The sequence below is a fragment of the Rhinolophus sinicus genome, linkage group LG11 (genome assembly GCF_036562045.2).
Source record: "Rhinolophus sinicus isolate RSC01 linkage group LG11, ASM3656204v1, whole genome shotgun sequence".
Classification (NCBI taxonomy): Eukaryota; Metazoa; Chordata; class Mammalia; order Chiroptera; family Rhinolophidae; genus Rhinolophus; species Rhinolophus sinicus.
The window spans coordinates 48052577-48074562 of NC_133760.1; the positions used below are offsets into that span (position 1 = coordinate 48052577).

Sequence of the window (21986 nt, forward strand, 5' to 3'; positions counted from 1 at the left end):
TCCCAGGGGTAAAGGCAGGTGGCCGGGGAGGTGCTTCAGTGGACATTGGTGTGGGACCTCTGAGCTGGGACCACCTGTGTCCGCTGGGCCTCGCAGGAGACGACCCAACACCTGAGTAATGAATGGGGGGCTTCCCCAACCCCCCGGTCACCTTCTCTGAGTTAGGAGAATCATCTAAAGGACCCCATCTGTCCCCATCACTCACACAGCACACAAATGATCCAGGCAGCGACCTAGCTCCAGGAGTGTGGCTGAGGAGCAATTTCTCTGAAACACAAAAGCTCACTCATTCCTTGAGCGCCATGCGTTCTAATTCATCCCGAAGTTTTCTTTCCGCACATGAGCTCTGACTCTCCTGGGCAGGAGTGCCTACCCCACCCCCACCCCTCCAGGGAGGCAGCACTGCTGCTGCCCCAAGTCCGCTCCCTGGCACTGTGGTTGCTAGAGGAGGCTGGGGACAGTGCACCCTGGCAGCACCGGGCGGCCGGGTCAAAGCAGCCTGGAAAGGCAGGTCTGGGCATGGAGTGGGCGCTGGGGGTGGCACTGGGATCGGTGCTGTCTTTCATTGTTTAAAGTCACACAGCAGGTACCTTCCCTTTGTCCCTAACATTGGGAGGGAACGACTACCAATTTCAGAGATGCTTCAAGGAAACACATGGGAGAAGGACCATTCAGAAAACTGTATTGCACGTTGATGACAGGCCCACTGTGGCTGAGAAAGCAGGGGCTACAGTGCTCGGGAAGCTTTCGCGTGGGAACATTTCTCAGACACGGTTGGTGATCCGGCCACTTCAGAGGCAGCATTGCCCGTTACTGAAAGTGGTGCATCTGAAAAGCAGAACTCAGGTGGGGAGGACGACGGCACACGGCTGGAGGGAAAAGACGGGGTGCCCCTGACCTTGGCCCTCGTGAGGCCACTGGGAAGGGACTGGGAGGCAAACATGATTCCAGGCGGCTCGGCTCCCTGGTCCTGAGACCCAGGGCTCAGAGGGGGGCCAGTGACCAGGGGTCAGGACAGAAGCCGTGTTCACAGACGAGAAGCTGACACGGGGACCTTCCTCCACGCTCCATGCAGGAGGGCGGACTCGGAAAACTGGTACCACACGGGCAACAGGCTGCCTTTGCTCCTCAGCAGCTTCCCACTCCCAGGTCTTCACCTAGAATGTCCAGAACGTGACACAGGGCAGCGGAAGCCTGTCCCGCGGGAGCTCTCACTCCAGCTTAAGGGTGTGCACGATGCCTGGCGCCCCCAGCTCCCGGCGCCGCCCAGAGCCCTGCGGCGGGCGGCCTAGTCATCATACCGCACTTCGGCCCGCAGCTCCTTGGTGACGTAGCCCACCAGCATGGCCAGTATCTGCTGCTGTAGGACCTCATTGGCCATGACCAGCGCGGCCAGCTGCACGGCGTCCGTCCACTCCACGTGCCTGAGGATGTTGGTGACCTCGTTAAACAGCTTCTGCTTCTCGCAGGGTGGCAGCTCCATGAGGATCTGAGGGACTGGCTTAAACTGCCCACTGGTCATCCAGGCACCTAACAGACCCCCAACGGCGCCCCCTAGAGGACAAGGAAGGCTTCAATTAGTGTGACCGCATTCATAAAGGACGGCCCTGGGTGCCGGTCCACAGCACGTCCCCATGGTGACACGTGGGTATTCATGAGCATGTCACAGCAGGCGCAGCTTCGAGCCCACTCGGCCAGACAGCACAGAGAACAAAGGTCGATGTGGCTTTCCGACCATTGGGCTCAGATAACTGACCCCCCGACATGCCTGGCCGGGAGCCCACTCACGGACGCAGCATGAAGCGTGTCCCCGCCCTGAGCCACGCTAACGAAAACCCTCTGCATGGGCTGCAGATGTTTCCCACCGACATCTCTCCGCTCACAAAGGACAAGGCTGAGAAGCCAGTGCACGGCCAGCACCCTCTCATGGGGGGACCGCGTTTCCTCCACCGGTTGCCTAATATGCTCTTTGTCCCTGAATTGTGGAAATTTCCAGTGAACTCATGTGGTTAAAGGACCCTGGGGACAGGCAAGGAGACCTCTTCTCGTGCAGCAATGTTTCTCATACAACCCATCCACAGTCGCAGGAGGATAACGAAGCAATTTAATGTGTCCACCTAGTTCTCTTTCTGCTGTCCTCAACGGGCACAAACGTTATTGTAAATGTAAATTTGTCACCACAGTTAAGGCACAGCTGTGGGACTGGAAGACCTCGAGTCCGCGGAAAGTGCCACCTGCCCAGGCCAGGGGCAGGTCTGCAGCAGGAAGTGCCCAGGGCCGGGGCTCAAACTCAAGTGCCTTCTGAGGCCAGGAGGTCACTGAAAGGGGAGACACGGGCTGAGCAGGCCTGTGGGGACCTGAAGAGCGGGGTCGCTGTCTAAAGGGGCAGCAGCTACCCCATGCCAGCCAATTGCTGCCACACAGAATACGAGTTTGTATCTTTTATGCGTCTCATGATTCTCAAATATTGATGATCACGTATTTAAAAGATGCAGCCTGGCTGGACTTCCTGACTCTCCTCGTAAGAACACATACAAAGTTGTAACAGTAACTTTATGGTGCAGAACCAGGCAAACACGACCTTACCCAGGTGGTCAAGGTCAGCATCACCAGGGAGGGCCTGTGGATGTCATGTGTCCCTGAAACGCTGCGATGGGAAGGGCGCTTCACCTCCGCGGTGTTCTTCCCAAACCCATAACCCCATCTATGAGGAGAAAGGGTCAGGCGAAGCCAGACCAAGAGGCATTCCACAGAACACCCGCCCACACTCTGCAAACCCATCACGGCCATGAAAAACCTGCAAGGTCCCAGACTGTCACAGACCAGGGACTATGGAGATGATGATTAAATGCCACGAGGTACCTTGAGCTGGACCCTGAAGCACAAAACAATCAGTAATGCAAAGGCTGGTACAACCCAAGTAAAGTCTGCAGAAAGGGGATAGATTACAGTGTGTCAGTGTTGGATTCTTAGTTTCCACAAATGTCCCTGGGATGTAAGATGTTAACACCAGAGGGACTGAAACTGGTGAGGGATAGACGGGGATTCTGTGCACTGTCTTTAAATCAACTCTCTGTAAATCTCATACTGTTCAAAAATAAAAACTTTAACTAAAAGAAGAGAACCCAGCCAGAGAGAAGCCGTGAGCAGGTGACTCGCCTGACGGGCAGTAACCCTGCACCCCCTCGGGAAGCTGAGGTGGAGGCTCCTGGATGCACACCCCTCCTCTGGGGGGAACGCCTGCACCTCACATCCTGGAGGCTGTAACTGCCCCAGGACAGGCTCCCCTCTGCCCTAAAGAAAGGGGCATCCCGGGGAGAAACACCAGGGATTACAAGTTTCCGACCCTTTTCCCCACGACTCTAGAGCCGACAGGAGTTGCATTGCTCTGCGCTGACCCTTCATGACACATTAGTGTTTGATTTAGAGAAGCACCTGTACCCTAAAGTCACCAGGAATCCTGACCAGCAAATTACTAGCTGTCTGGAGAAGAGAAAACTCCTTTGTTTTCTGGGTAAAATGATGCTCCTGCCCATGGCAAGGGGGGGTGGGGGGACAGTGGCCAGTCCCTGGGTCCCTTGCAGGTACCCTGTTCTGACCAGCTTCCCCTGAGTCTGAGTAAAATATGTGCTCCCAAAATGGCATCCAGGCCTGGCTATGTGACAAGTGATGCCAGCAAGCCGTCCTCTGAGCACATGGGAGGGCGGGACAGAGATGATCTCTGAGGAAGGAGGCCGAACCGTGTCTCCTCCCTCACTGGCTGCTTCCTGGATGGCAAGGACTGCAGCCACTAGTTCAGAGGCTGGAAAGGGAATGCAGAGATGGCAGGTCTGAGTCCGCCCACATGCAGCCTCTACTTTCTTCCTGATGTGGCCTCAGCTAATTGCAATGTCCTTGAACGTCAATCCTGCTCCTGAAGGAAGAACAGAGCAGGAAGTCTTGCCAGTGAGCTGCAAACAGAGGTCGACCACGGCAGAAAATGGTCGTTTCTCCAGCAGGCACAGGGGCTTTCTACCAGACTGAGTACCCCGCGGCCCCTGCCCCTGGAACAGGCTGCCCAGCACAGCAGAGGCCTTCCGGGAGGCCGCTGAGCTGATGTGGCAGGCCACGCCTTCAGCAGAGGCCACGCCTTCAGCAGACGCCCTGGGTTGTAGGGTCCATCGCAGCGACCTCGAGGGAGGCCTCATGGACCCTCCCCAAGTCAGGCCTGACTGGCCAGCTCTCCAACGCCACCCTACCCCGTAGTTTGGGCCATAGCTCGTGGTTTGGGCCACACGGCAATTCTCCCTGCTCTTATTCCAAAGGAAGCAACTGCATCCTAGCTCCAAGGAACCATGGGAAAATCAGCCAAACTTCACTCTTTGCCAGAAACCAGTTCCCGCATAGAAACAAGTGGTCAAACAAGGGGGCCGGGTGACCAATCTACGAGTTAGTTTTTCCCATTTCCTGCATTGGACTGTCTGCTTCTGGAAAGGGGACGCTCTCTCTGAAAGAGCTGATGTAAAATGACCGGACAGCGTCTCTCCTAGTTGGTGCCCAGCTTCCTCACCTCCCAGGTTGTCTCTTGCGGTGACCTGTAATAACCACAGACGAGGGGAACTACCCAAGGGTCACTCTGAGGTCTGCAGACTCTAGGACACATCCCTGGGGCACAGGTGTCCTCCAGGGCTGCATGACACGGTGCCATTTCAAGACGCCCTGCATCTGAGATATTCACACAGGAGCTTGTGTTGTTCATGAGACAAGTTATGGACACAAAGATCATGTCACAGGAGCAAACTTAACTCAACAACTCCTCACACAGGACGGAGACTTCTGTGTGGTCTCTGTGGGCGGGAGGCCTTTATCTGACACCCACGAGGCTGGCTGCCCCACGAGGAACTGGCACTTACCCACAGCTAGTCCTGGTGGCCCACCGACCAAGCCACCAACGAAGGCCACAGCCCCTGTGACCAGGGCGCCCTTCCCTGAGTGCTTGACAGCTGCCTTCATTTTCCTCTGCTCAGAAATGGAGCACAGCAGCTTCATGACGTCGTCCACCATGACGGGCATCCCGGCACGCCTGGAAGGAAGAATTTCAAAGGGCGAGTTTTAATGAGCGTCAGAGTGTTTCCACCCAAAGGTTACTCTTCCGAGAGTTTTGAGGACAGGTTCCCCGTTGCAGGAGAGAAATGTAGCTCTGCTATGTACACAAGACAGCACCCAGTCACGTGACAAGTTCTGTGTCACAGAGAAAGCAGGGTTGCGTTTCGTTAATAAGCAAACAGAATCCACCGAGTGGATGAAAGGTCTTCCTTACCCTCTGATTAACTTCCGATCTGTGACAGAGTAAAGTGACCACGTGCTGCAGTAGCTCATCACAGCTGTGGCAAGTCTGACCTCTGGCACCAGTGGCCAGCCTGTTGGCACTGGCTCTGCCAACCCCATGTGCAAAGCCTGGCACAGTGCGTAAGCCCCAGCCTTGTGACAGGGCATCTGTGCTCTGGCCAAGCCAGACAGGGGAGGGCACAGGGCTGCCACTGCACTGGACTCCGTGCCCCTCGTGTGACCCTGAGCAGAGTGTCGGCTTCCTCACCTGTATGGCGGAGACAAACCACCTCCAGGCTGGATTCTGGAGACAGGTGAGTGGAACGGGTACAAAGTGCCTGGCGAGTCTGGAACCCTGCAGACTCTCAGACACGATGTCTCTAGGTGACCATTCTGTTACCAACACACACCACTGGCTTCTAAAAGCAACCACACCAAAAATCAACCCAGTTTTCCTGGGACCGGATGAAGCAGTAACATGAAACCATCAGAGACTAGAAGAAATGGGAGAATTCCGGGAAGTCATGTACCTGCGGATAGACTGACAGGAGAGCACTCGACCTTTGGAACAATGATGTCAGAACAATTTCTGGAGTCAGGACGCTGTTTGCCACGCTGGCAGATAAGGGCAGGCAGTGTGTGGGGGCGGGCAGCCCTGCCCAGGGTGGGCATGGAGCGCCCCCACCTGGCAGGGTTGAGAAGCAAACTCAAAGTGGCAGCAACGAAGGAAGGCTAGGCGGGCACTTCTTGTTCCAGCAATCCCTATCCATTCAAGGCTGACACATGCAAACAGTCGCTAAAGGAACATGACTGAGACAGTTTGGGGCAGACTCTATTGCTCCATATCTTTTGGTTACATGAGGTTGTTTTGACCCAAGTGTAACCTAATGTACATCTGCCCTCCAGTCCTGGGAGAAAAGTCTGAGTCCTGAGAACAAGTCTGTTATCCTCCGTCTCCCCGCAGTCAGACTTCTGGGCAGTCCCAGGAGCGTGAGGAGGAGCCTGTGCCCCAGCGCCTGACACTGCCCCCTCTTTTCCTCCAACATCTTGGGATCAGTGATTCCCCACAAGGCACAGGAGTCACTGAAGGTCTTGCTAGCACAGCCGGCATGGCCTGGGGAGACTCGGATGTCACCACAAGCCCCCAGGTAGTCCGACCTCACTCTGGACACCAAGACTCTGAAAGAGCATGACCCAGGACATTTGACATCTATTCCTCGAGTTCAGAAATGGCCAAAAGAAGTCCCTCAGATGTGTCTATTTGCCAAGTGGGGTGTGGAAAGCAATGGCTGTGCAGCCCTGCAGGGCTGCCCACGGGCCCGGAGGAGAACTCAGATGTGCCGGTCCTTGCCTCTTCTCCCCGGTGTCCTGGATCTCAAACCCCTCCTGGCTTTCCGGCCCCTCTGCTCACCAGTGGTGACCACATACAGACAGAGCACACGCCCCTCCCCCTTCCCAGAAGAGAGCCACTTCCTCTCTTCCAGAGGTCAAGACTTGTCCACACACTAATGTCATTATAACAGCGAAGGGACTGCACATGGCAGAAGCCACTCAGAAATGGAGAAAGCAGGCAGAACCTGATTTTCCCAGAAGCCGTGGTCCTGTGAGGCTAAGCGAAGAAAATGAGTGCAACCTTGATTCCCAAAGAGCTGTTTGCAAAGTAACAAGAAAGCAGTTATGATGGCTACCGGACTAAAGATTTAAAACATTGTTTAGAAGTAATATCACTATGTTACGTTATCTGACCCACAGAAATGCCTCCCTTCTCATAAACACCCATTACCTTTGTCTCCTAATCAGAACACACTATATGGATTTCTGCCTGAATCAGTGTGTCCCAAAAAGCTCTTCTTAGTGATCTTAAATAAATGCTTATTGCCACTCACTTTGAAGAGCCTTTACTTTTAGGTTAACAGTTGCTGGTACTTAAAAATCAGGAGATCTCACATATACCTCAGATTCTACTCTTGAAAAATCGGAAGAGCAAGGCACACTGGACCTGCCTTCTGGCAGCGACTGAGACCAGAGCTGAGGAGGGCTGCCCTCTCTGCCACTGGCCCCTGCAGCGTCCTCCCTACCTACTACCTACCTGGCAGGTCACTACGCACCTGTCAAAGTATCCCTGTTTCTTTCTTAAAAGCTAAAGGAGCTACCAGCCCCCACCAGGGCTAATCTCCCTAAATTGTTACCATCCCTTCCCCATCATCTCTACACTAGCACCCACGCCTCCTTTCACAGGGCAAGGCCAGGTGTGCTGACTGGAGCAGGTATCCTGCTAGGACTCCACCTTGCTTATAAAACCCCCGCCACGCATGCGCGCACGCGGGTTCCCGTGGGAGGTCACACAGTACCAGCGTTACTGAGGGAGGGGACACCCACATATACCCGGGTTACTGCAAGAAGTGACACACAGGCACGACAGGTTAGTGCAGGAGGTCACACACACACACACACACACACACACACACACACACACACGTTACTGCTGGAGGTGACAGACCCAGACACCAGGTTAGTACCGGAGCCCCGCTGGGTGTTGGGCCCTGGATCCGGCGGCCTCCCCCCCCTTCCCCCCCCCCCCGCCCCCCAGCTCTGCGCTTCCGCCAGTGTCCTTCCGGCGCATTTCACTCTCGGTGTCCCGCGTCTTCATCCGGAAAGTGAGTGAACTAACGGAGTCACCTGCAACTGCTCCGGCGGTCGGCCATCCCCGCGCTCGCTGGCAGGCCTGGGGGCACGGCGCGCGCCCCTCCCCTGCCCCGCCGGCGCTGGGCCCTCACCTGCTGGAGCCGTCCCGCCGCCTCGCGGTCACCGACAGCTCCGCGGGGACACTGGGGCCTCCCCGCCCAGCCGAGGGTCTTCCGAACCCTGGGGCCGCCCAGCGCGCAGGCCCCGCCCTCCTGTCTTCCGGCTCGTGGCGCGGGGACCTTCCGGGTCGCCACCAACTAGGGCACAGTGGGACCCAGCCCTGAGGGCACTGCCACCGCCGTGTTTGGGCCCTGGCTGCCCAGCCTGGCGAGAGGACCCTGGGCAGGGCGCTGCGCAAGTCCCTCTGACCTGATCCCAGCTCCCAAGAGGCGTCCAGGGGCGGACCCTGTGGCCCCAAGGCCAGCACGGCCTCTCACCCCACCCCCTATAGGAAACCCTCTCTCCCTTTGGCCCTGAATTTGGGATCTCGGACTTCCTCAATCCCCCGCGGGAGAGAGCACAGGGCCTTGCGCAGCAGAAGGACTAAATTACTGTTTGGTGACTGCTAAGGCCACAGTCAAACAGCAACCAGGGACCTTTGGGGCTGGGAGGGTGGAGGGTTGAAAGGACAGGCGCACGTTTTACTCCTAGGTTTCCAGGACAAAGCTCAGGTTGGGGAGACTCTTGGGAGGGTGCAAAGGACGTGAGGGGGTGAGGTCACAGGTCACCCCCCATACCTAGCTCCCCAAATGGCTGTTGCTCAAGTCCCTTATTTCAGATGGGTAGTATTTGCATCTAACCTACCGCACATCTGGAAACTTTCAATCATCTCTAGATTGCTTATAATACTGGATACAACGTAAATGCTGTGTAAATAGTTGTTACACTGTATATATAGTTACACTGATCACCCATTTCAAGAATGTTTAGGGAATAATAACAAGAAAAAAAGTCTCACTTTAGAGGCCAGTTTAGACCTAACTACATAGCAGACATCAGCAGCAACATTTTTGAAACAATATTTTCCATTTCTGGTTGGTTGACTGTGTGGATATGGACCCTGCAGATAAGGAGGGTCCCCTGTACGTTAGAGGGGCATATGGAGAAGCCCTGACCCCATCTCCCCCAATCAGACTCACACCAAGTCTGGTCTTGGACCATCTCAGATCTGAAAAAGGCTTCTGGGGGCTTTCCATGGACTATCCCACTTAACCCTAACAGCAATCCTGCAAGGTAAGCATGGTTGTCACTGCCATGTTACAGGAGAACGGAGGCACCAAGGTCTCCTGAGACCACCCAGGTAGACAGGGTGAGGGGCCAGACTCCATCCCACAGCCACCTGGCTCCAAAGCCCGAGCTCTGGCCCGCACTCTGCGCTGCTTTCCTGGGTGCTGAGAGCACCCTGCTAATGGGCCTTTTTCACATTGCCGTAGTCACTTTGTTTCTTTTTCCTTTTCTGTTGTTTGAATGGAAAAGCACTTTGGAGATATATGCACAGTCACGTGCATATATGACTGTGGTCCCATAAGATTGTAATGGAGTAGAAATACTCCTACCACCCAGTGTCGTCGCAGTCATTGTAAATTTGTACCTGTTGCGAGTGTCTGTAAGGGCAATCACCACATTTCAGTCTCTTCCTGAAAGTCAAGGGGACATTAACCCCTCCACAGGGCCCTACGTCCCTGCGTGGTACTCGTGACGTGAGTGGGGAACAAAGTCCCGGCACACAGGTTCAGTTAGAGTGAGTAACAGCTTTATTTGGGAGCCAATGTCCCTCCAGAGGCCAAAGCTCTGATAAGCACAGGAGGTTATACAAAATAGAATTTAATAATGAACCAAGTCCCAGAGTCGATCGGGATGGAGAAGGTCCCTGGTCCAGGAGAGGTGACTGCGCCCACGACGGGTCTGAGGCCAGCTGGTCTTGCGAGGAAGAGCTTTGGAGATCCCAGAGTATCGCGGCTTGTACCTCGCACAGGACTCTGTCGGATAGTGTCTCACCCAGAGCCTCGCAGAGGGTCTTAGCCGAGCGCCCAGTCAGACCACTCACAGCATTGCTCTGCAGTTCTGCTTTTATCCTCTTTTCCTTGGACCTGTTTACCTCTTAGGTGAGAACCAGAAGTGGTTTGGTAAATGTGTTTATCACTCAATTTTGTTATGCTCAGTTTCACACAAAAACATGTTTTTACTTCACTCTTATCAGTCTCACACATATGCAGCCATATTCCTGTCCCTAGTAAACAACTTGTTTTGCAAACCTCAATCCAACATGTATAATACATTTTACATGCTCTATACAGGCCATCCCCTGATTTCTCAAATGTTACAAAGAAAACATTGAGGAAATTACAATTATTGTGTTTTAGCAAAAGTTTACCTGTGCAACAGGTGCATATTATATATTTCAGCAAATAGCATCCAAAGATAACACATATCATAAAAAGCAAAATTTAAGTCCACCCCAAACATTTCCAATGATAGAATTCTAGGTATTGCAAAAAAAAAATACACTGGGTTATATGTGCTCCACGAGCCAGAACAAGTGTGTAGGCGCAGGAATCTCTTAATGAGTCTCCAAAAGGGACAAGGTGTACTTAATTCAATGGCTATGCCTTCCTCAGATGACCCTGCTTTCGTGGTATAAACCAATGCCTGTATTTTGGTTGTATGTGCCTCCAATGCATGGAGGTGTTTAATGGTGTCATCATGAGTGGTCTTTAGCACGTCCGGATTTTGATGAATAGCTTCCTTGACTGTGGTGGAATTAATCCAAGGAATTGGTTCGCTAGTATCTGCCATCGTGGTGGAAGGAAGCAGTATGAGAAATGTGTATTAGTAGAGGTCATGTAACTATGACCATTAAAAGTAAAGTTAATATTCAAAACATGAATGCAAGCTGTAAAGGTTAACTTGTTATCTGACATGGCTGTGTGATTAAAATAGAATAACTGAGATTTGTTGCGTGTACACAAAATCCATGTGCCATCACCCAAGCTCTTTACCAGTGTTGGGGTTTCAGTTTGTAGCATAGGAATATCAGAGAAGGTAACTTCCACAGGATGCATAGTGAAGTAAATAGATGAAGTGAAAAGACGAACAAGATCTCCAGAAAGGTAATAGCCTTGTAGATAAAAGGGGCTTTCAAGGGGAACAGAGGTCCGTCCCTGAATTGTGACGGGTGTAGCATAAATGTCATAGAAAAGTACTGAAGCTGTATCTGTTCTATTAGATTCACCTGACATTCACCATCGGCTGTACAGCCAGATGGCCTGGAATAATCCATTTCTAACAGAGAAGAAGTATGGGATCTAAGAAAGAAGAAGTTTTGTTCTAACTGCTCATGTGATTGTTGTTGTAGTTGTTGAGTTTTCATAAGTGCATGGATAAGTGTGCCATGTGTATGTAGTAAAGAAGTAATTTCACCTATAGAAGAAGAAAGTTCGTGTACAATGTCCCGAGTCTGCTTGAAAAAAATGCTGTCTGGTTACTTGTTCCTCCAATAGTTTCCCTCTTATCTCCTGTATCCCAGCTGCTTGTACTCCAGCAGTGATGAAATTAGTAATGAGTCCAGCTGCTAACAGTACCTGTAATGGTTTCCTAACCTTGAAGTCATCCAGTGGTTTCATCATGCCTAAATTAATTGTTGTACGATATCTAGGATCGGTGTATCCCTTACATTTAGGGACTAGATATGACATCCTGAAATCATCTAAATTAAAAGTAAGGTGTCCCCTTCTAGGTATAGGTCTATATAGCAGGCGTTTAGGCTACACCATAATAGTTAATGGTGTGAATGTGGTACTGGTGACTGGAGGTGGTTTCACCAAACCTCATGTCCATCCTGGTTTATCACGTTCAGTTCTCAGGCCCTGTGTTGCACTGAAGCAAGCTCTATGATACATGGTCCTGGCACATACTCAGGAACATGGCATTTCTTCCATGTCATTATTGCTAGAAAAAGGTTCTGTTCAGTGTTGATGAAGGTGGTGTTTCTAATTCCTTCGGCTGGTACGTGAGGAACAAAGGTAGCATACTTCCAGCTGCCTTGCACTGGAAGCAACATTTGAAAAGAATAAGGACCTAGTAGCGTATTTGCTCTTGGCAAGTCTGGTAAAGAACCTCCCCAGGTTTCCCACCACTCAGGTGAGCGTCCTTGGAGGCGTGCAGAAACATTGGGCGGAAAATAAGAATGAAGATCTGAAAAGGCGTGCGGTTGACAGAAAGCAAAAGTTGGAGACTGTCTCTGTAGAACATCTGCTCGAGCAGATCCAGTAATAGACATTACCCTGATGTGTGTGTGATTCCAACGTTTGGTAATGCTATAGCAAAAGGAAGTGTGTATAATAATTCTGTCCAAATGTCAGCAATTTTGCTTTTAGGCCCTAAGGGAAAATATGGGCCTGCAGCTATGGGTGACTAGTGCTGCATAGCTGTTACCATCTCTGGCTTGTGTGAGCAGGAAAGAAAAATAGAGTAGCCAACAGTTTTTTGAATAGCTGTCCATTGGCCATCCCACCATGTGTCTGCAAAAACTGGTATTTGAACTTTTTCTTTGTAAGGCTGTTGTAAAGGGTAGCCATAATCTGTGAGGTTAAAAGGCAGCTTCCGTACTGGGGCGGTAGCCGGAAGGAAAGGTATCCAAAGAACATACTTCTCCCAACCAGTGGCTTTGTGTGTTTTCAATGTTACATTAAACCATGTAACATTAGCTTTTTCTATAAAGATGTATCCCTCCATGTCTGATGTATCATTAATATATGTAAAGTTCCTAAGTGGATATACCCTGGTGGTCTTTAGAATCTTGTGCTATAAAGCAGGGTTAGAGTGACTAAGCATAAGATTAGGCGTGTTCTGACAAGGGTTGGTTCCATTTTTACATGTAATATAAGAAGATATGCTGGTCCTTAAGCTTCTACCTGTATTGGGTATGAATGGTATAGCATGAGATTGTGTTTCTGTATCTACGTGGTTCCAAATACTCTGTGTGGTAGTTGCATTTACAGGGAAGCAAAGCAAAAGTTTTTGAGTTTTTAACCAAGTACTGTTCTTTAGGGGTATTGTAGTATAATTAGCTTTGTATCCAATTACACAGATGTGTTCCAATTTGGGGCATGCCTCTATTATTTCCTGGTCCAAATCTCTCTGAGGGTATTCCAATGGTCTATTAAGATTGGCTAATGTGGATGTAAGAATTGTAACCGGTGGATGAGTGATCCAATCCATTGGTACTGGTGAAAGGGTAGTTTTGATTTTGTTAAAAAAAATTTTGAAGGAGATAAAAAATTGTCCAAAGATTTATACCAAATATCAAATAGTGGGTTTCCCATACAGTTATGGATACAAAAATTTCCAAACACTGGGAAATTCAGAAAATCTGTCAGTTTGTATGTATAGTAGATTCTACCACTTTTTCTGTGGAAGTAATATTGTAGGAAAGTGGATATCCAAATCTTCCTGTTACAGGTGTTTTGCTAGGTGAGAAGCGGAAAGGACGCTAGAATTAGATTGAGGATCGATGGTTTAGCTGTAGTTCCAGCTATGGTTCTCGGGCTGGTCGGGGCCGTTTATGCAGCACTGCTGTCAGGTGTAGTGCTGTTAGTACGTGTAAGTTACTGCTCTCCTCCTCGTAACCCTCATAACCCTCCTCGTCACGATCATCATAAGCACCCTCCTCCTCTTCCCCAGGTTCCCACCAAAAGTTATAGACTAAATTGCTACAGCCCTTGTAAGATGCTAGTATCAATCAGAAGCATGTAGAATTAGGGCTGACGCTGTACGGTTCAATTCAGGTAGTATCAACGCCCATGCCAAAAGGTGTGTCATTATATTGTATGGAGCCTTTATGAATTTTTAAAGTTTCTGCATCCTCTAGGTCTTGTAAGTATACTGAAAAGTGTGGTATGTTATTAAAATCCTGATTTAATGTATAGTAAGCTGATTGTGTACATTCTATCCATGTATTCTTGCATGTTTGGACATCTTGTTTTGTGGCTTTGGTGTGTAAATTCCCTCCATCGCCTGGTTGTCTGCAGTCTTTGCAATATAACCTGCGTGCATCTGTCCTGTGTCTAGTAAGACAGCAATAGGATCGCACCTTGAGCCATGACAGAGTTCACGCTCCCCTGTTAAAAAAGGTTCTCAAAAGCCTAGGAGTGTTGTATAGAATGTATTCAGGAATATGTTCCTCTAATCCTGGTGCTGGAAGGAGCGTGGCGCCTGTGCGTATCTTACATGTTGCTCTAGCAGGTGGTAATAAAGTAATAGGAGACGGAGCTTCAGTAGGGTTTGTAGCAGAGATTGTGTTATTAATAGGGTCTATACCTGCCAGTACAAGGAGGGCGGATAGGAGAAGTTTCTGAAAGCATGTGTTCCAATAGTGGAACCGCGTAATGACTAGGACTAGGTAATTCAGGTCTAGCAAGCAAGATTTCAGGGTTATGTTTTCTCTGACACTTGTGCAGCAACGGGCAAATACAGTGTACCATATATACTAAAAGCCAAGCAAGTCCTGTATTTCCTATATTCAGTTTGCTGTCTAGCCAAAAGCTGTGTGCTTGAACAAACTTGTATCAGTAAGTCCTTCTGCTATTGCGTTAAGGTCCCATTCCTCACAGGCGTGAGAAGATCAAATCTATGTATCCAAAACGCATCTTCTTGCGGTCCCCATCTAGAGCCACAATGTTTCCAGAAGACACAGGTATAATTGGTAAACTTTACAGTCAGCCCCTGCAGTGGTGTTATCCCGAGAGCAAGTTCTAGTCCCACAAATGGTATGGTGTCCGGGCAAAAATATGTCCATGTAGATTAGGATGCAATAAACAAGAAAGCTGAAAACTACGCAAGTGAATCTGCAAGGTAACATCATCTGTGACAGGGGTAAAGTTAATTAGGGTCTGACTGTAATTCCTGTAATCCCCTTCTAATTTCCCTATGGTTTGGTCTTCTACCCAAAATGTAGATTCTCAGATTCCTAGCTATAATTTCATCTTCTGTCCATCTTCTGTTTTGGTTCTAACAGTCCAATGCATGGTCTAGTTTTGGCATTCCTATGCGTGTTAAAAAATTGAATCCTCCTAGTTAAATATTTCTGTGTCTCTGTAAAGGTGTCTAATAGTTGTCTAATGATAATAGTTTGCGGTGAGATTGGGTTACGTGATTTTCTAAAGTTTAAAGCAATCTGTAGATTATATTTGTAGCACGTTATCTGTTCTTCAGGTTTTCTATACATGTAATCCAAGTATCCAGGCATTCTACAGCAGAGAATATGCTTCACTTAGCATAACGAAGACCAAAAAGCTGGTTGTTTGATTTCTCAAATTCCTTTGCCCTAATGTGTCTGTCAGGTGGCCTCACCGCTATACAAGTGCATGTGCAGCAGTCTCTATTGCCTAGCCGATGTCCTAAGTTATACAGGCAGGATCTCCCCTCCTGAGGGCCCATGACCTGGTAGTGGTTTGGGGCTTTACCCAAAGGTGTATTTGAGGCACATGCCATCCCCTCCAGTAGGCATATTCACAAAGGAAAAGGGTGATAAATAAAATAGAGAAAATAAGGGCTGGTCGTACTGCCAAGTGAAGGTATGTTGGAGCACAGAGATAAATAAAAATAATATAAACAGGTTCAATAAGTGTAAGCACTAATAAAATATCTACCGTGTTTCCCCAAAAATAAGACCTCGCTGGACAATCAGCTCTAATGCGTCTTTTGGAGCAAAAATTAATATAAGACCCAGTCTTATTTTACTATAAGACCAGGTCTATAATATAATATAATATAATATAATATAATATAATATAATATAATATAATATAATATAATATAATATAATACCGGGTCTTATATTAATTTTTGCTCCAAAAGATGCATTAGAGCTGATTGTCCGGCGAGGTCTTATTTTCGGGGAAACAGGGTAGTAAAAAGTAGCAAGAATACTTAAAAGTTTGGGGGATTTGGTTGGCTCTGTAACTCTCCACATCCTCCTGAAGCCCAATAAATATTCCCTCCTCCATCAGCGATTATATCCTGTGGGGAGAGTTTATTTTTATCATCCTTAATGGTGACTTTATAAAGAAATTGACATGGTTTGTTGTCAATGGCAAATCGACAATGTCTGGTGAGTGATTTACATACTAGGAGTGAGGTGGCTCACGACCAAGCCTTTCCCTTTGATTTAAAAGGAAACATGCAACATCCACTGCCTATTGAAAAGAAGAATGTTGCTCTAGTAATTTTAGTTCCCTTTTTAAAAGTCCAATGAATCTTTCAATATTGCCTGAAGGAGTGGGATTATGAGGCAAATGATATCGCCACTGGATTTCCAAAAGTTGTGCCAGTTTTTAGTTGCTATGGAGGTAAAATGCGGTCCTTGATCACTTTCAATAACCTTAGGTGGTCCATAGAAACAACTCCATGGAAGAATCGCTCTTTGGGCTGCCCTCGATGTGGGTTTGTGACAGGCTAATGCAACTCCGAAGCCAGGGTATTTATCCACTAAGATGCACGTAGGTTTTTGGGTGTATGAGTGTGTTAAGGGTCCAATAAAATCAATTTGACAAAGAAAATGAAACGTGTATATAGATATAGTATCCGGTGGTTCTTTGTATCTATATCTGTCAATAAATGTTTTGCAGTCAACGCAGGTAGAAATAACGTGCTTAATGCATTGCCATGGAATTCGTAAACCTTTTAGTCAGCCAATTATAAAGGTAATGTGTTCCTAAATGCCCTAAGTCATTATGGACCTGTTTAATAGTATCACCAACTATAACAGGTTTTTGTTCTGTAACTTGTGTTGCATAGTCCTTTAGATGAGCTGGAGGCTAACGTGCCCTCTGTGGTCTATGTGGATGTGTTTTGGGGTCTAAGGGTTGTGTTTTGTCCGGTTCATTAGGAACCTTAAATGCTCCGGTTGTATCATAGTCCTGACATTTAATAGGAAATTTGATTTGTCTCTTTGGCCTCGATACTGAGTCCTTAGACTCTACCCTTACCTCTGATTCTTTGGTGAATCTTTGGAGTCTGCAATGTTATTACAGTATTCGTCTGGTGTTTCTCCCTTTCTATGTGCTGATACGTGTGTAACTAAGATCTTAATCTGTTCAGCCAACAGGCTTAGTTCTTTCCAGTAACCCCTGGACCACACCTCGCTGCCATTAATTTTGAAACTGTCTTTTTCCATATTTGTGACCAAATTGTAATTCCGTTAGCAACTGCCCAGGAGTCAGTAAAAATTCTGACCGTAGGTTGCCTTTCCTGTACTGAGTGTCTCACTGCCAGCACCACAGCTATGAGCTCTGCGTGTTGAGCAGAACGGCTCTCACCTTGTTCTCTGAGAACCACCCCACCCTCTGGCCTGAAAGCTGCTGCTGTCCATGCAGTCACGCCCTTAGTTACCACTGCTGAGCTGTCTGTGAACCAGACGTTCTGTGAGACAGGGGACCACCAGAATGAGCCCCATTTTCCTATTGGGACGTGGATTTTCTCATCTCTTGGACCAAGGTCTGGCAAGTCTATCTCTGCCTTGTGAATCTCCTCCGTGAGAAGACTAGGTTGCCCCTTCGTGGCAATATCGCTGCCTTGGATATACCATTTCCAGGTTAGCAACCACTGGTCATGTTGGACGCCCACTGTTTCTTCTGGTGTCAGCTTAGTCCAGTGTAGGACAGGTACTGTGGTTCCAACAGTGAGCTTGGTGTGGCCTGTGAGAGGCTCCGTTGATTTTGAAGCCTCATACAAGAGGCAGACCGATTGCTCAAATTTAGTATATGTATTAGGAGAGCATGGAAATCGCTTGGTCCAGAAACCACATGGTTTGAACAGTCTATCCCCTTTCTTTCTGGTCCACAGTTGTCTGTACTAGTTCCAAGCACAAGTCATCACCTAGTGCTAGATATGCTAGGGTGTGAAAGGTAAGAATATAGTCTTTTAACTGCTGAAAAGCTTTTTCCTGTTCTGAGTCCCAAGCAAAATGTTCTGCCTTCCTAGTTACTTTGTACAATGGTGCCAGCAACGCTCCCGTATAAGGAATGCGCTGTCTCCAACAGCCAGATAACCCTGTCAGCCTCTGAGCCTGTACCTTACTTATCCTTGGTGCTGTGAGAGCTTTCATTTCGTCACTGGCTGATTGTGGTGCTTGTCTGCTTGTGAATTCCATGTTATACCTAAAAATTTAACAGTTGTGGGACCCGAGGTCTTTTCCTCGTTTATGGTCCATCCTTTTGATCTTAAATCCTGTATCAATTTTTGTTTTTCCTGTTCCAATATGTGTTCCTCATCACGCATCATAACGATATCATCACTGTAGGAGATAATAAGAGAAGAGTATTTGGAGTTGTCCATTTGTGATGCCAAAATGGAATGTGCAATGACTGGGCTATTCAAGTATCCCCGTGGTAACCTACTGAATTGACAGCGTGCACATTCCCATGTGAAGGAGGTATAATATTCTTTGCTGTCCTAGGTAATCAGAATGGCAAAGAACATATCTGACATGTCAATTGTCACATAAAATTTGCTGTTTCTCTGGGTAATTTTATTAATTACCCCTTCAGGGTCAGGCAATGCCCCTGGCATTTTGGAACTATTTTTATTAATATTCCCGTAGTCAACAGTCAATCTGTATTGCCCATTTGGTTTTAAAACTGGCCACACTGGGCTATTAAATCTGTGAGAGCGACCTTTAGAGATTACGCCCTCAGTCACCATTTCCTGAAGTTTAGCAGTGATTTTCCTGTGTCCCGCCTTAAGGGGGTACTGTTTAGTAAAGCATTGTCCAATAGGTTTTGGTAATTTCACTGGATCAATCTAGACGGATGCTTCATTACATGTGAAGCCAACTACATTATTTTCTTAAGGTTTTAAGTAGAAGAAAGGAAGAAAACAAAGTATGTCCCAGGGTGTTTTCTAAATTTTGTCCTGTATAGGCACAGGAGTTAATTGGGTTTCCATCATAATTATGTATAATGATAGGAATTTTATATGCTTTGGAGAGTGTACCCCCAAGCCCTTCAATATTGCAGGATGGGAATGTCCCCAAATTCCTGCTATCTGTTTGATTCAACAGAGTAACCTGTGAGCCTGCATCAATTAAGAATTCTACCACCTGAAGGCGTGAAAACATTTCTCTATATAACTTTATATAAGGTCTGTTATCCCCGGGTCGATCATGGATGCTGGCTGTGTCCACCTGGGGATTTACCTGTTTTTTTAAAGAGAATTTTGGAGTATGTCATACCTGTGATTGTTGGTCTTCTCTAGCATTCCATCTGGGATTCCTGTTAAGAGCTCGCCTTAGGGGTTGTGTATTTCCCCGGACTTATTTTGAAAATTAGGGCTCCTATAGGAATTACCCTGAAAATTGGAATTCCGCTGTGGATTTTCTGAGAAGTTATTCACCTGTTGATTTCTTGGCGACCATCCCCTGAACATACTAATAACGGGCCTGGTGTTTGGAAAAATCTGCCATTGCAGGGCCTGTTAAATGTCTGCCTAGGGTTTTCCTGTTTCCTGGTTTGTTGCTGTGGCATAAAGCCTGTGCTGGGATTCCTGATTTGTGCATTGAATGTAAATTTTGGAATGCCGTGGAGTTCCTCGGCCAGTCTGAAGACCTTAATTATGTCTTCAATTATCCCTGCCTGTGCTATTGAAGTCAGATCTGACATTTTTAGGTGTGGCGGGGCTCCTCTGAGTATGGCTTTCTTTATTGCATTTGAAGCAGTCACCTGCATGGGACTGTTAATATTTTTGTCACATATCATCGCCAGAATTGCCAATTTTCTAGTGACTTTGATGGCTTGAGCTGTGTCCTTCCAGTGTAAACCACCCCCCAGGGACGTTGGGTCCACTGTAGGGTATGTGGCTCGCCAGGCCTCTGCGATCCAATCCCACAGTGTCAGTATCCCTGTCGGGGATGCCTGAGTTGTGGCCAATAGCTGGTCATTCAACTGAGGTTGCTCAGTGACGGCTGATATTTGCCTCATCCCTGTTCCTGGAAGCTTGATAGTGTTTGCTCCTTTATCCCAAATATGAAGGAGCCATTCTGCGTCTGCCAGATCTTTTTGTGAGAAATCAGTCCTCATGGTTTGGAGTTCTGCTCTAGTGAATTCTCTTCCCTCCTCTAGGTGTTGTGGTTTTCCCTGCTCATGGTTACAATCTGTAACCTGTTTTCTAGTTATTACCGGTCTAGCCTGGCAGACGTCCTCTGGGGCCCACGGGTTGTTATAATCTCCTGGATCCTCTGGGTGCAAATCCCTTGGTTTCCATTCATCATTTTTAAACCCAAACTTTAGGTTTTCTGCAGATCTGCTCAAAACTGTCCTGGTCAGTGTCTTTCCTTTATTCCTGTCCTCATCGACCTGTGAGAGGCTTTTAAGCAAAATCACAGGAATTGCCTGCGTGATCACCCTTGAAATGAAAGGATTCACATTTTTAGGATTTTTGAGGTCCATCCGTACATCCTCGGGGGTTTGTATGCGAAGCTGTTTCCTGACTTCTGCCTGTCTCATACCATGGATCCTCCTTATTAAGCACAGTATTTGGACGTCTCCTAACACTAAGCTTCTTTTTTAGGGATTTAGCTAGGGTCCACATCCTCTGGAAGAGAGAGACAGAGAGACAGAGAGAGAGAGACAGAGAGAGAGACAGAGAGAGACAGAGAGAGACAGAGAGACAATCTAGGAGAAACGGAAAATAAACTATAGAAGTTTGGATGCAAGAGAATATAAGTAATTAGTTTTCCAAACTAAAAATTCCCATTTCACAGTTCCAGCTGTTAACAAATTCTGTCTCAATTTTTCCTCACACAGTTCGGCTCTTTCATAAATTATTTTGGCTACGCAACGTGCCATACGTTGTTACCCACTGTCGTCCAGCACCACATAGATTTTAAGAAAAAATTCTCAAAGTCATTAATTGCTGACTACGCCAATTTAAAGCCGATTATACCATTTTAAACCCAACTACGCCCGTTTATGTTGCTAGCGCCTGTAAGAGCAGTCATTTCAGTCTCTTCCTGAAAGTCAAGGGGACATTAATCCCTCCACCTGGCCCTATGTCCCTGCGTGGTACTTGTGACGTGAGTAGGGAACAAAGTGCCAGCACACAGGTTCAGATAGAGCGAGTAACACACCTTTATTTGGGAGCCAATGTCCCTCCAGAGGCCAATGCTCTGATCAGCACAGAAGGTTATACAGAGTAGAATAGAATTTAATAATGAACCAAGTCCCAGAGTCAATCGGGATGGAGAAGGTTCCTGGTCCAGGAGAGACAACTGGGCCCACGACGGGTCTGAGGCGAGCTGGTCTTGCAGGGAAGACCTTCGGAGAGTCCCGGTATCGCGGCTTGTACCTCGCAGAGGTTCATAGCTCAGTCAGACCACTCACAGCGTTGCTCTGCAGTCCTGCTTTTATCCTCTTTTCCTTGGACTTGTTTACTTCTTAGGTGAAAACCAGAAGTTGTTTGCCAGGAGTTGTTTACTTGTTAGGTGATAAGCAGAAGTTGTTTTGGTGAAGGTGTTTATCACTCAATTCTGTTATGCTCAGTTTCACTCAAAAACATGTTTTTTACTTCACTCTTCTCAGTCTCACACATGTGTGGCCATCGTCCTGTCCCTAGTAAACAACTTGTTTGCAAACCTCAGGCCACATATACAATACGTTTTGTAAGCTCTATACAGTACCCCAGTGCATTACTCACCCTTTGTGGCGATCCGGGCGTCCAGTGCCTGTCAAGCCTGCGCTGGTGTGCGGTCACCCCTGGGCTTTCACATCCACTCACACTCACCTGCTGACTCCCCCGAGCCGCTTCCAGTCCTGCAGGCTCCACTCACCGTAAGTTCCCTCTGAAGTGGACCATGGACTTTTCTACCATATTTTTACTGCACTTTGTCTGTGTTTATATGTTTAGATGCACACGTACTTCCCACTGCATTACACTTGCCTACAGGACTCAGTACTGTGACGTGCTGCACAGGCTTGTAGCCCAGGTGTGCAGCGGGCCGG

At 48.1% G+C, this 21986-nt stretch overlaps 2 protein-coding genes across 11 annotated transcripts in view; one reads left to right on the forward strand and one right to left on the reverse strand.

Moving 5' to 3' along the window:
- Positions 1-665: 665 nt before the first annotated feature.
- LG11H19orf12 (linkage group 11 C19orf12 homolog) lies at positions 666-8351 on the reverse strand. 4 transcript variants are annotated; one of them, XM_019740540.2, is made up of 3 exons: positions 7987-8351; positions 4893-5062; positions 666-1554 (listed from the first exon to the last, which is right to left on the reverse strand). In XM_019740540.2, exons 1-3 carry the CDS (start codon positions 8010-8012, stop codon positions 1289-1291), a joined length of 462 nt encoding a protein of 153 aa, XP_019596099.2. In that variant the 5' UTR covers positions 8013-8351; the 3' UTR covers positions 666-1288. The 4 variants fall into 4 exon arrangements, with proteins under 4 accessions (XP_019596099.2, XP_019596100.2, XP_074171078.1 ...); XM_019740541.2 differs by having other exon boundaries at positions 8085-8347; XM_074314977.1 differs by lacking the exon at positions 7987-8351 and adding an exon at positions 7827-7895.
- Positions 7691-21986, forward strand: part of CCNE1 (cyclin E1) — a 73051-nt gene continuing 58755 nt past the window's right edge. For 4 of the 7 annotated variants that reach the window (XM_074314971.1, XM_074314974.1, XM_074314968.1 and 1 more), the window contains exon 1: positions 7705-7818. The gene's annotated coding sequence lies outside the window, so the exon portion shown is untranslated. Of the gene's footprint in view, positions 7819-21986 lie in introns of all 7 variants that reach the window. The other 3 variants (XM_074314969.1, XM_074314970.1, XM_074314972.1) reach the window with 3 other exon arrangements.

What these genes read in the sequence shown, in the direction of transcription:
- LG11H19orf12 (XM_019740540.2), bottom strand. Translation starts at nt 8,012, where the DNA reads ATGGCCGACCGCCGGAGCAGTTGCAG. An exon ending in GACCGCCGGAGCAGTTGCAG is followed by an intron (nt 5,063 to 7,986) that starts GTGACTCCGTTA and finishes TCTTCCTTCCAG; the next exon opens with GCGTGCCGGGATGCCCGTCA. An exon ending in GCCACCAGGACTAGCTGTGG is followed by an intron (nt 1,555 to 4,892) that starts GTAAGTGCCAGT and finishes CTTGTCCTCTAG; the next exon opens with GGGGCGCCGTTGGGGGTCTG.